Below are 13,295 nucleotides of genomic sequence, written 5' to 3' on the forward strand. Positions count from 1 at the left end.
TCTTTCTTCTGTAGGGTTAGTAGATTTGCATGCTGCAGAATATGTATACATACAAAATTAGATTGGGGCTGTTGCAACAAGAGAAAGATACATTTATGGAGATGGAGATAAAGTAAGGATCTATTGGATTCCTCGATTAAAGAAATAAATAAAAAGACACATTTCACAGGAAATGCACAGTATAAAATAAGTGTCCTACACTATCAAAAGAGTATAGGCCATTTGTATCCTCACAGATCTCACCAAAAATAAGAAGAAAAGAAAGAGATTCTGTGGCTATCCTTATTCTCGTGCTTTGTCCAGATAAACAAGAATAACAAGATTTTTTTTGTCTATAGAGATAATAGTATTTCGGTTTCCCATGGTGATTGATCAATAATGTCACTATACTAGTAACCATAGTAACCAAATGTACATTTCTTTAATGGTAAACCAAAATATTCAGATCATTATAAATAAGTGCATTGTTTTCTTTCTTTTTCTTTTTGGGTCTTAACGGTATCTTTAAAGAATCTAAATAGCTATCAAATTATGCATTTAATGGGTGGGCATGATGCTCTAAATGGTAATATCTTTCAGCCGCAATTTTGTTTTTAACTTGCTGGAATGCATGTCTATCGTATGTATGTCATATTCTATAACCAGCATAAGAACTAGCATCAAAATACAATATGGATTTATTAAATAACAACACCAACAAAAAAAAACAACAACAACAATAACAACAATAAAATGCGGGTTGCATCTAAAGTGTTTCGTCATGCAACGATGCATCATCCAATAAGGCTATGGCAGCACCAAGGCACCAGCCTGTTTCCACGCCGTCAATCTTCTTTGCAATGTTGATTACACGATCATCAGGGATCTCGTAGCCGTGTGCCAGCAAATTATACATGTATGTGAGATCAAGACACCATTCAGGTCTGCCTTGCATCTCTTCCCGCAGCTCCACATCCGTCACATTTTCGAAAAATGCACCTGAGCACACTTGTTTGGTAAGTCTACCCAGCTCAGGCAGCCGGAATTCCAAGGGAAACCCAAGCGGCTGTGTGCGGTCAAAGAAGTAGGAGAAAATGTAAATAGGACCGTGCTTAAATGTCTCACCCAGAGGAGGCTGATGGACACCATCAAATGAACACGGCATCTCAGGACATTCAGCCTCTTTATTAATCACACTCTTGACCGTGTTTTCGCAAGAATCATAGGATCCCTGACCAATAAAACGCACAGTGTCTCTGAAAGACCATTCCAAGTCTCTTGGAAGGCAAGGATGGTCGTGAGACTTTTCTTCTTCTTCTTCTTCTTCTTCTTTGTCTTTCTTTGGGCTTGAATTCATAACACTGTCATGGATCCGTTTTCGCATCTCCATAAGCCCATATCCCAGATAAGAGTGTTGATACAACATGTGGTCTCGCCCATTATAATTCAGGGAATATTTGTGATCCCCAGCTGTCAGAACCGGTAAGCTACCATTCGGAAGGTAGTCAGGTTCGAATACGATCTGGGTCGATCCTCCACCGAGATCAAATACAGCAGCCGTAGGTCGACGCTCTTTGCCATTATCAAGATTCCCCAGAAGAAAGTTGACCGTAATCCAGGCATACACACCCTCATCCCGACCATCCATTATTGCCACATCTTCACTACCACCTAAAATCCTAAAAGGGTATGTTGTTTCCAATCTTCGCCACACTGCCTCTAGAATCTCTTCACTCTTCGTATTACCCAATAACCGAAGACCAGCCGTCGCTTTTACCGACAATGGAGTCTTGGCCTGCAGACTTTTTGGTACTACGCTCACAGCCTGATCTAAAAGAATATCCAATGATTCGGCTGCCTTTTGGGGGGAAACGTCGGCATAAGCGGACAGTCCTGGGATTGTCTGTGCAAACAAGGTTTCGTTGTGGAGACGAATTGGATCCGACCGAATACATTGGTGGAATTGGTAGACATGAATGCGTGAACCCGCCGAGCCAGCATCAATCATTATAGCATACTTGAAGCAATCTGTATTAAAACTGCAATAAGTGATTCCGAATCAATGTTATCGTTGTCGATGTTGTTGCCATGGTCTTTTTCTTTCTCTCTTTCTCACCTGGAACTGTTCGGCCTGTTAATCTATCATATGCTGTCTGAATCTGTAAGGGTGTTACTATGTATGCAATCAAGCCAATTATGCACCCAACTACAGCAAATCCAATCCGCAACCCTGCATTCTTTTGTCCTGACTTTCCCTTGCCTCGTCTTTGAAAGAGTGTATAAGGTGATCTCAAACGTCGCATTCTTCGTTTCTTTGAGGATTGTTTGCTGGTACCCTCTTGACTTTCAATTGGTAATTTAGGCATTGCGATTTTGATTTCGAATCGAGGGCTTTACAAGAAAAAAATAAAAATAAAATAAAAGATTTTGTACGTTCTAATATATATCTTCAAGCCTGAAACGTTTCTATTGATGTTTAGAACGATCAGCTTAGTCAGTCCAGTCAGCAAAGGATTATATTTTATTTTATTTTTAAATGCCGAATTTATAGGCTTTTGTCTCGGGACATACATATCCCGCGATTGATTATAATGAAATGTGGTGTAAAATATATTTGGTATATCCTCTTTGTATCAAAATAATTATTGACTCTTTTTCTCTTTTGTTCCTACAGAACCTTTGTATTCTTTTTGCTTCTAGAAAAATGTAACATCTTAGATTACCCTTTTTTTTTATAAAGGTAAAATAAAATAAAAAAATAAAAAAGGCCAGAATTGTCCAATTGGGTTTAGCTCAGGAGAATATGATGGTAGATAAAAGTGCAGGGACATTTTCTAGTAAGATACCTTTAAAATATCTTTCTTTAGCTCTGCGCGTTAAAAAAAAAACAAAACAAAATAAAGAACAAAGCCAAAAGAACGTTATGTGTCAAGATATAAAGAAACGCGATCTCATTTCTAGGTATTTGCCTATTTAGTCCAAAGCTACCTTTAAGAAACCTGCAATGATATGGGACAATACTCGCGCTCAACTATCTAGTAGACTCTTCTTAGTATAGGAATTAAGTACATTTTTTCTTTTCTTTTTTGGTATCAATAAATACCAAAAACTCTAAAGAATAACATTCATAATATTAGCAGGAGACCCAAGAAAACCGAGTCGTTCAAAATTGGGTATCGAATTGGCTTTTAGTGTCTGCATTGATCTCATATAAATGTCTCAAAAATCTTTGTCGTATTACTCTTGATTATTTGGCCTACCTTAATCAAATCTGGAGGTGATATACAGCACCAAATATATATATATAAAATAAAGGTCTGCAAACTTTAAGTAATAAAACTAATAACGGCGGTAGGAGTGCATTTCTTTCTTCAAACAAATGCCCTTTGTACATTCTGTGCTTATATGAAATGCAGACCTGTCAACAAAAGAAGAAAAAAAAGGGCCTACAAATGTACCATTTTTTCCCTATTGAATTAATAAAGCAAATGTCAAATCAAAAGGTTTTAAGCTATTTTCCTTTTGCTGATTGAAATTCTACCAGATCAAGAGAAACGCTGCATTCAATTGATATACGTTTTGAAGGTATCCTTTTTTTTTTACTTGAGAGCGATATTTTAATTTAAAGGCACAAGATCTCTATTTTTAGAATACTCGATCCTTTTGTTCTTTTAAAGAGCGACATAAATCAAGCTTGCTGCTCTTCTTTATTAATTTAAAGCTGTATTAAGGTATTTTGTAGGATCAACCCACAATTTATAAGAATAAATAAATAAATAACTAACTAATTGACTAATTAGCAATCTTTAAGCCAAGCTTTGGCAGCAAACACCTTCCACATTGTGCTAGAAGTGACATCGTAATCACCATATACAGGCTCAACTGCCCAGTCCTTTCCAGTCAAAGTCTTGAGAATGGTCTTCATTTGGGGGACAAAGAAATCAAGGAAGACGAGATCAATAAGAGTATCATCAGAGCCAGTAGGCAAAGGGGAGGCCACGTATGTAGTACTATCATAGTAAGGGATCTGGCTGTGCTTTGTATCGTCACCTTGAATTAGAAGCAATATTAGTTTCTTTTCTTTTTTTTTTAACCCATTAAAAAAATATTAAAGCTTAGCTATAAGAAATCCTACCATCAGTGCCAAGATCATCTTTGGTAGTGTAACCTGGAGTAAGAACATCACGGCGAGTGAGATCGGCTCCAAAGTGCTCTGCAAGGTAGTTTTGGCTTTCGATATATTCGGGTTGAGGACCATGAGGCCAGACACTACGCTTAGTAACCTTTTCATGGTTCATGATAGGAAGGACTTGCTTGACAATGCTTAAAGGAACAGCAGGGATGTACATGAAGCGATCGACAAAAGGAGATACTTGGTACATGTTGTCCAGAGTAAAAGCACCTACAAATTAAAGCGAGCGATCAATTAACCCGAACTTATCAACATTTGTGAATCAACTTACCCTTGTAAACATCATAACGCTGAGAGCCACTGTTGATAATAATGTAAGGTGGGTAAGGGCGGGAAGGATCGGTAACAGCTTGGGGCAAGACCTCTATAAGAAAAAACAAAATTTATATAAGTGGCCTGGATATCAAAAGAAAAAATCTTGTCGACTGTCAAATTTACCGTTTACAACAAGGCTAAGAAGACTGCTGTTGCTGGTCATAGGGACAGCTGAGAGATAATAATCTTGGGGAGCACATCCAAGAGTAGTAGACAGAGTAAGACGGTCGCGCCAGTTGGTGATGTTCTTGGAGATATACATTCCGAGAGGTGTGTCAAATTTGAGCTTCTTGTTATTACTCTTCTTATCGGTAGACTTCTTGTCCAAGGAGTGATAGATATAGGTTTCACGGTTCTGGTCAAGGTAACGGCGATGGAAGGTAAGGTTGGAGGGCAATTGAGAGGACTGGTATCCGTGCTTTTCGATAAACTTCTTTGATTCGGAAATTCCCTAGAATTTTTAAAAAATATATATTAGAATACAACTGGGATAAAGCATCCTGTACTCACATCTACAGAGAAGAAGCCAATTGTTTCGAGATATCTGCCAGACTCAATACCAGCTGCCCAAGAATCATAAATAGCAAAATCGCGGATATGGCTAGTCAATTGATCGGTCGAGTATTTTTTTTTTAGTATATGTTTTGTAACCAAAGGGATTTTACATATAAGTCTTACGTGTGACCACCCAAAATTGTGATAGGAATATAAGGATAATGCTTGCGGATTGCAGCAGTGACTGTCTGGAATTCACCGGTGTGAAGACTAATGTGACCAATCAAAACAATCACATCGGCCTTGTGCGTCAAAAGTGCCTTCTCAAACCAAGGATCACTGATTTCATCGGCCACATTGCGGACAACAGATGCATTTCCGTTTCCGTTGAAATTGAACAAGAAGCCAAATGATAGCACACGTGTACCATGGGCACCCTTGAAATACGCGTATTTGTCTCTATAGTTTTTATTATTGTTGTTATTGTTATTAAAAGGAATTAGCCAAGAAATACCACTAGCAGTCAAAAATATGCTTACCCAAGTTGAACGGTCTTGTTGTTGCTAGCATCCTTGATATACACGTTAGCAGCCAAGTAACGACCTTTCCAATGAGGCACAAAATTCTTATGGACATCCAACGTGACTTCATTGACTGAAGAAAGAAAGGAAAGATTAATTTGAATTAGTTGATAGATTTTTAAGGCTCTAGCACAGTTTATGCTCACCATAAAGTTCATGGTTACCTATTTGTTACAAAGATCCAGTTTAGATTGTGTAAATATTTTTTTTAAATATATATATATATATATCAATAGTTCTTACCAACGGAGAGCACGTCGTAAGGAATGTTCTTCAACATTGGTTGGGTGACAAGTCCGTCAAGGGGGGTCACATCACTCAAGCCATTTCCTAGTTAATTGATTTTTTTTTTAATTAGAATTCGTTTTGTTTTATGGTATAGCTCGATTGGTGAGTAATTTTGATAAATTACCATCGTGAAGATCTCCAGTATCCACGATAAATAGGTCTTTCTTCAGTTTTTGTGCCTTTTCCTTCATTCTGACCTATTAATTATTTAATACATATATACATATATAGCGGTCAGAGACTAGATCGTTTGAAAGTAATAATATCATTATTACTTACCGCAAATGAGTAGAAATCACCCAAGTCACCGTTGTAAGACTCCTCTGACAAATGACCCTGTTTATAATTGTGAGTACTTTTGCAAACTATTTATTCTGCAGTTTTTGCCTAGTGCAATAAAAATTCTAACCTCGAGCCAGCCTATAAAGTAAAAAACATAATTTAGTTTTTGCTCATTTGTCTGTTTGTTTTTTTTAGCTGTTTCTCCTTCTCCTTTTCTTCTTCTCATTCTTCTCTGTGACCCAATACTTTACCATGAGTATCTGTGGTGTGAATGAAATTGACATCTCCCCAATGAAGTGGGTTAAGATCCAATATCGGAGTCTTTGGTACACCAGGCTGTTCGCGCTTCACCAAGTGCCCACCAGTGTGGCCAAGAACAGTGCCAGCCAAAGCCGACAGTAGTAAGAACCGATTAATCAACATAGCTGTAAAATAATCAGATAATGAATAAAGATAGAGTTGTAGAAAAATACCAAACCTTTTATATAAAGCGTAAATCCAAGCCATTGTTGGTTAGATAGTGTGACCACGAATTTACCCAACTTTGTCGATTCTTGCCATTTCGAGAGATGTCAATCTTTGCAGCACAACAATGGTTACAAGAAAAAAGAAAAGAAAAAAGGATAGCGGATCATTTCTTTTTTTTTCTCTTTACTATCTTGAAACACAAAAAACCCATTTACAGATTACCTATAAATGTCTTTATCCAATTATATTCACCAAGTGTCTAGTTAAAGAATAACAGACATCCAACAACACATAGCTAAAGAATCTTCTTATTATTATCATTACACATTAAATAAGCAGTATGTTGGAGGGGGGTAGTCATCTTGACCTTTACTTTTGATAATATGTAGCCCAAAATTTTCGCAGTAACTGAGATTCTAAATACAACAATTTTAACTAAAAAAATGCACTGCAGAAATATGTCATGGATATTTCTCGGGGTGTTTCAGGATTATTTGGGGGTATTATATATAGCAGCACTGCAAGCTCCCCTCAACTGTCGAGGAGAACAACAAGAGCTATAATACAAATATGTATATGCTACATAGCAACTTTGATTAATTCACATATTGTATTAACCAATATAATGACTATGTAGCTTTATCGTCATTACTATTCATTAGTCACTATCCTCATCCTATCAATATTATGTATTGCTCCTTTATTAAAAATATAATAAATTTATATATATCTAAAATTATAGCTTAAAATGGTTTAAAGGATGTATAAATCAATAGATCTGATTGGAACTCTAGGTTTGTAAAGAGTACAAAGATACACAAGAATATAAAAGTGGTGTAGATCGGTATAAACAAAAGATAATGCTCTGAAACAGATTACATGATTCGCAGAGAGCATTTTATTACTCAAGGGTATCTTGGTTATAGTACTCTTTTAAGGTAATATTTGTAGGTACGTGAAACTTTATTGGATTATATACACTTGTAGAGATCTTGGAAAACAAACTCTTGAGGGCACTTTTTGTGCTACAACAATTTAGGGTTCGATAACAAAATCATGTCTTCCTTTTTTGACATTTTACCATACTCCATATTACTATACTGCATTAATGCTCAGTCTATTGATGCAATTCATAATTAAAGACCTCTGAATAACAGAGTCTAAGCTTATAAAGAGGACCAATGTACATTTTCTAAGACTCCTAGAGAAAAAGGTAATTCTGTAATGAGAATAAGTATAATTCTTTTTTTTATCTGTCAAGTCGTGAGGATGAAGGATATACGATATATAAACGTATGCTTCTTATTAAAATTGTAAGATTCATGCTTAATCTTCGTTACTCTAGTTTGCTGATATCACATTATGGTGATGTAATTAAAGAAGTATATCTACCACATGTATTTATTGTCTATGTGGCCATACAGTCAGGAATAAATATAATTGGTAGCTTCACCGATCAATTGTACTTCCCTATTTTGTTTAAATTACGAAAATCAATCAAAATTTCGATAATCTACTGGTAAGCTATTTTATGGGTTAATATAAGCAAATTTAGACATATTTTTAAATGGTTACACCCCGTTATTGTGGTGACAGATAATGTTACGCGCTGAGAAATAAAATACCTATATATGTCTTAACAATTATACATATATTAGAAAATAATTCAAATATATACATCTATACTGTGATAGACCAGCTTTTAGCACTTTCTTTTGTAGGTAAAATGTAGCTTATTCTCCTAACACAACATCAAGTTGAACCACAATAGTCTTATATACAAAGACAAACATGAACATAAATCTTTAGGTATTTTATTTTATTTTTCAATTGTAATTTTACCCTCTTTTTAATCGAGTAATACAAAACATCATTTTTTTTTATTTCAGAATACCACAGAGACATTATGAAGTCTGCAATTCAACGAATAGCATTAACGCTTTTGTCCACTTGGCTATAACTTCTCTGCTTACTGTCGAAAATCCAATATAAACTTGATGTCGGCTATTTTATTGTCGATTATTGGATAGTTTTTTTTCCACGTTTCATGAAATGGTCTTGGCAAACCATTTATATATTTATATATGTGTGTGGGTGGATACTCACAGGATAATTAAATATACAAATATAGGTCAAGTTTTCAGTGAAAAAGGCTACACAAAAGATTGTTGATTACTTATCACAATTTAAATATATTCCTCCTTATCTGCTAGATTATTCTCAAAACCAGATAAGCTGTAGAGAGGGTCTCCAGAAAAAGAAGAAGAAGATAGGTTAGTCATTATATTACGGTTTGTACCTTATACTAATTCATTTTATTAACCAAGCCAGCTTAACAGAGAGAGCTTGGAAAGAGTGGTTTGTACTGAGCTTATTCAAATAGATTTTACTTCAAATTATATCTTAATGTGCCATAAGATTTTGTTTTATAATACATTATATATACAACACTATAGCTATATAAACAATAAACAAAAATCCAGATGAGCATACACAAGATGAGAAAAAGGACCTTATAACTATAGTATAAATAAAAATACTAGCGTATATAATAAGTACGGGGCTTTTACTAAATTTTCTACTATATATATACAAAATCATACTTCTTTATGTATACACCTACTTAATTTCTCATTTATGCGCCTACTCTATCCAATAAAAGTCCCTAGATATAGTTTTTAACTATATACTTACATAGTGCCATAAATGTGAGAGGGCAGTAGCTGGATAAAGCTATAGAATGCTTGGAATTTAAATATGAAAGTGTCTAAGCTTATATGTATATTATTTTTCAATCAAATCTCATTCGTAAGGTAGCTATAAAAACAACCATCTTGTTTAGAGAAAATGCTCACTTAACATATTCACCATGGTTCTAGTAGATGTTATTATACACAATATTTATACTCTAGGGTATATTACCTCGTAATATCATAATGTGTTACGTTTGGTGTTTTAGAGAGACGGTATAGGCGAGGGCTTTGAGGATTTGCCTAAACTTTTTTTTTAAAAAAAATATGGTTGGAAATATAAATGATAGTGGTTAGACGTACCAAATTCATCGATCGAAAAATATATTGTTGTTAATAAAATCCAACATACGATGTATGGGTAATGTACAGGAGCATATATGATAGGCAGTAAAAAAGAAAGAAAGAAAGAAAGAAACAGAGAATCTCTTTTGGAACCTCCCTCCAAATCTATTTCTTTTTCATAATGCAATTGCTCCTCAACAATAGGATTTGGTGTGCTTAATAAAGTACAATGCTGGGAAATATTATTGATATATTATTGATTTGGTGTACTACCTATTCCAGCATATTATAACCGTTAGCTACTGTCTCCGGGCATAAATTGATAGTAATAAGTTTTGACAATTATTCCCGTAGATATTTGTCATTCTGGATATGTAGATACTAGCCGACATTTCTATTAACAATTAAATATAAAATATATATTACTTCTTCTAACGTTGTATCAATTTAATAAAACAGTCATAAAGCGAGCATTGATTAAAGTATTCCAACAATTATATTCTTACAATCAGCTGTCTCCATTAGAACGCTTGATAACCATATATAATACTCTGGAAGTAAACTATTCTGATACTTAGTTGGTGGAGGACGATTAGGAATATTGCTTCAGCTTTATATAAAGTCTACGATTTATATCTCAGAAATCGTAGGTTTTTTTCGTAAGTCAAATTATGCCAAGTAATGCCAAGAACTTCAATTTTTGATACAATTTAGTGAATAATTACTTGGTGCAATATGAATGTTTGCTCGAAACGTTTTATACACTATGGTAAGAAAAAGGGCATTCTTAATGGGAGATTATTATTTTTTGCTAGTTTTGTAAGGGTTTAAGGGTTATTTTAAGGTCGAATTTTATATCCTATATATCGGTCAAAGGCGAATCCGCAAGAGAGTGGAGATGCATTGCTTTCGATGAAAATAAAGGGTCAAAACAGGGGTATTTTTGAAAAGCGTCCCCTAGAATCACCTCTGAAATCACCATCAAAATCCCCCTTTTTTTTACCATAGTGTAGAAATTGAATGTTTGAAGCAAGTAATTGGGTTTATACATAAAACATTACTCTCATTAATCCAGTTATTTTAACCCAGTGTCTCTTGCAATATCACCGGTTAATATACAATCAAGCCAGGAGTTAACTAGAAATATTAAATATAAGTATCTCTAGAGCTTAGTCTTGGAAGGATCAAACAAGCAACAGCTTTAATAAAAATAGTCATCCTTCAAAATATCTGCATATTTTGCTGACTTTGTATGATCTAGCTTAATACTTGATACCAAGTTCCAGAGTTCTTGTGGATTTAACTGGCTTTTGGCTTAACATTCTTACTTCCTTTCTTTTCCCTTTTCTTATTTTTCTTTCTTGCGCATTAATCCAGCCATTTCTTTTTAGAATAAGCTAAACGTAAGCATTAGAAGCTGTTTTGAATGGTACTCAAGCTGTATTACTTTATCTCTACGAGATCTAGATATAAAGTATGGGTATTGTCGAACTCTTCCGCTACTGTAGTCACTTTTGTCATAACCTCTATAAGTTACAGCTTATATATAATTAAAAATATGAAGATAATATCTAATGACAGCAAACATACCAAAATTTCATATATTCTCTGTTTAAAGTTGTATGAATAATTACAGCACAAGAAGGCATAAAAGTCTTTTGTTAATTTCATGGATTTATATTTTCACAATATACCATATGAACCTTGGGAAAGAAAACATTGCATCATAGTTGTCTAAGCTTAAATGAATATGTGACCGGATACACAGGGTGAAAACCGTATGAGAATCACCCAAATAGAAGGTGCGTATTTGAACCTTCATCGTCTTACTATTGATTTTATTTTATTAAAGAGGTCGATAGTTTAGTATACGATATAGATTCATATTGTTTTTTTATGTGTGAAAAAATATCAACATTTCGCGAATAATTGACGAAAGTATATTATATGTACCCGAAACGATCTATGTTGTTTGTATATGCTATAGATCTATTCATACACACCAACAAACAAACAAACAAACAAACAAACAAACAAACAAAAGCACACACACAAAGGTTTCTTCTTTTTTTTTGGGTTTTATTTTCTTGAATATAATCTTAATTGGAAAGCGATAACCCAGAAACAACCTTTTCTAACAAGGGGTTACCACCCAAACGCTCGATCTCTTCCTGCATTTCAATTTCTTTCGCTGCCAAGAAGCTTTTAACATGCTCAAAACTTCCTGTGCGTCTAATAATTTCAAGTGCATATTTCTTGACTTCAATTGAGGTTGGTTTCTGACTAATTATGTTGAGTAGCTGTCGGTTTGATCTATCAGCTCTGATAGAATGTATTATCGGAAAAGAGAATTTTCCTTCCGTAAGATCTTCACAGAATCCTTTGTTTTGAGAATACTAAAATGAAACACATACACACACACACATACAAAATTATATTAATTACTCGATTTAATTTTGGGTTTGCTTACCTCTTGAGATTGAAGGTTCATATAGTCGTCTCGTACTTGAAAGTGAATTCCAATCATATTTACAAGCGGTGTATAATCACTATATACTGTGTAAGTAATGTTTTCTCTGTAGCATTTAGAAACCTACACTGTACTTTCGCTGGCTGCTTGCATTAAACGAACGGCCAAGCGTAATAGCCCACTGGTTTCTGTGCATAATATTTAGTTTATACTTGACTTGTATATAAACAATTACGTACTGTTATTGACCATGTCAATATACTCTTGTTCTGTGGGGCACGTTAAAGAGTCACGCCAAAATAATTCGATTCCTTGGCCTTTGTGAAGATTGATGAGCTCTTCTGTGTATACGGTCACCATTGTGGAATCATTAAGTTTCAGAATGTCTTGTAGGGCTAGAAAGTAAACGTAGTTTGCGCAGTTGATAGATTGGGGTATTCCATAAATATTATGGGCTACTGGAACAGAACGACGCAGCACTGAATCGTCTTGGACATCATCAATCCTAAAATGAAATGAATTAGATTGACTCAATGTGAAATGCTAAACCTACATTAGACTGGCAGTGTGAAGCATTTCAACAACCTTTGTGATTGCCTTTAAAGTATCTTCAGACACATTGAGCCAAAGGTTAAAGGCTGATATTAACTTTGTTCGAACACTTTTTCCAGGCTGAGACAAAAGATAATAATAGGGCTCAAGAAGAATCTGTACAGATAGATAAACAAATCAATATATATATTGAAAGGAACAATGACCTTACTTCATCAAATGATGGTTTTTTGATCTCGTTCGAGGCTGTCATGATAAATTGTAAAGAAGAGAAAGAAAGAGTAGGTGCTTAATTATCTTAACGATTTATATGAAAACGGAGTCAAAAGTGCCATTCATAAACGATGAATCGATCAAAGTATGATCGATTGGTGAAACCTAAAGGAATACTGATTTGGTACACAGTAAAAATAAATTTTGTCTTTCAAACGTGTATGTATCCTGTAACATGCTTTTGTTGTTTTTCGTTGTTGTTGTTGTGTGTGAATTATTTTCCGTCGAGTCTATTTAATATAGTACGCTCAAGGGCTAGACTTAATTGCTATTTTAAGTTCTAGTTTCTCACTACCAAACACTAATTACTGGTTAATATAGTTTGTACAGAAAACCTGAATAAACCAGATCTTTATAAGGTTGGT

The 13,295-nt window shown here is 34.6% G+C and overlaps 4 protein-coding genes across 4 annotated transcripts; 1 reads left to right on the top strand and 3 right to left on the bottom strand.

Annotated features, from left to right (window-relative positions):
- Positions 1 to 655: 655 nt before the first annotated feature.
- On the bottom strand, positions 656 to 2,447 carry PHYBLDRAFT_178002 (hypothetical protein). Its single transcript, XM_018437937.1, has 2 exons — positions 2,096 to 2,447; positions 656 to 2,007 (listed from the first exon to the last, which is right to left on the bottom strand). The coding sequence occupies exons 1-2, from the start codon at positions 2,343 to 2,345 to the stop codon at positions 746 to 748; spliced, it is 1,512 nt and encodes a 503-aa protein (XP_018287909.1). The 5' UTR covers positions 2,346 to 2,447; the 3' UTR covers positions 656 to 745.
- A 1,328-nt stretch (positions 2,448 to 3,775) lies between these two features.
- On the bottom strand, positions 3,776 to 6,555 carry PHYBLDRAFT_149054 (hypothetical protein; the record flags this gene model as incomplete). The annotated part of the gene is made up of 13 exons (XM_018432209.1): positions 3,776 to 4,029; positions 4,115 to 4,381; positions 4,443 to 4,535; positions 4,610 to 4,937; positions 4,997 to 5,087; positions 5,165 to 5,440; positions 5,521 to 5,635; positions 5,709 to 5,726; positions 5,806 to 5,892; positions 5,975 to 6,047; positions 6,130 to 6,186; positions 6,260 to 6,270; positions 6,384 to 6,555. 13 exons carry the CDS (start codon positions 6,553 to 6,555, stop codon positions 3,776 to 3,778), a joined length of 1,842 nt encoding a protein of 613 aa, XP_018287910.1.
- A 924-nt stretch (positions 6,556 to 7,479) lies between these two features.
- On the top strand, positions 7,480 to 8,123 carry PHYBLDRAFT_70471 (hypothetical protein; the record flags this gene model as incomplete). Its single annotated transcript, XM_018442287.1, has 2 exons — positions 7,480 to 7,538; positions 7,862 to 8,123. The coding sequence occupies 2 exons, from the start codon at positions 7,480 to 7,482 to the stop codon at positions 8,121 to 8,123; spliced, it is 321 nt and encodes a 106-aa protein (XP_018287911.1).
- Positions 8,124 to 11,673: 3,550 nt separating this feature from the next.
- carC (geranylgeranyl pyrophosphate synthetase) lies at positions 11,674 to 12,910 on the bottom strand (the record flags this gene model as incomplete). Its single annotated transcript, XM_018440018.1, has 6 exons — positions 11,674 to 12,031; positions 12,106 to 12,184; positions 12,233 to 12,293; positions 12,345 to 12,610; positions 12,659 to 12,813; positions 12,869 to 12,910. 6 exons carry the CDS (start codon positions 12,908 to 12,910, stop codon positions 11,735 to 11,737), a joined length of 900 nt encoding a protein of 299 aa, XP_018287912.1. The 3' UTR covers positions 11,674 to 11,734.
- Positions 12,911 to 13,295: the final 385 nt, after the last annotated feature.

This window comes from Phycomyces blakesleeanus, assembly GCF_001638985.1.
Source record: "Phycomyces blakesleeanus NRRL 1555(-) unplaced genomic scaffold PHYBLscaffold_20, whole genome shotgun sequence".
Lineage (NCBI taxonomy): Eukaryota > Fungi > Mucoromycota > Mucoromycetes > Mucorales > Phycomycetaceae > Phycomyces > Phycomyces blakesleeanus.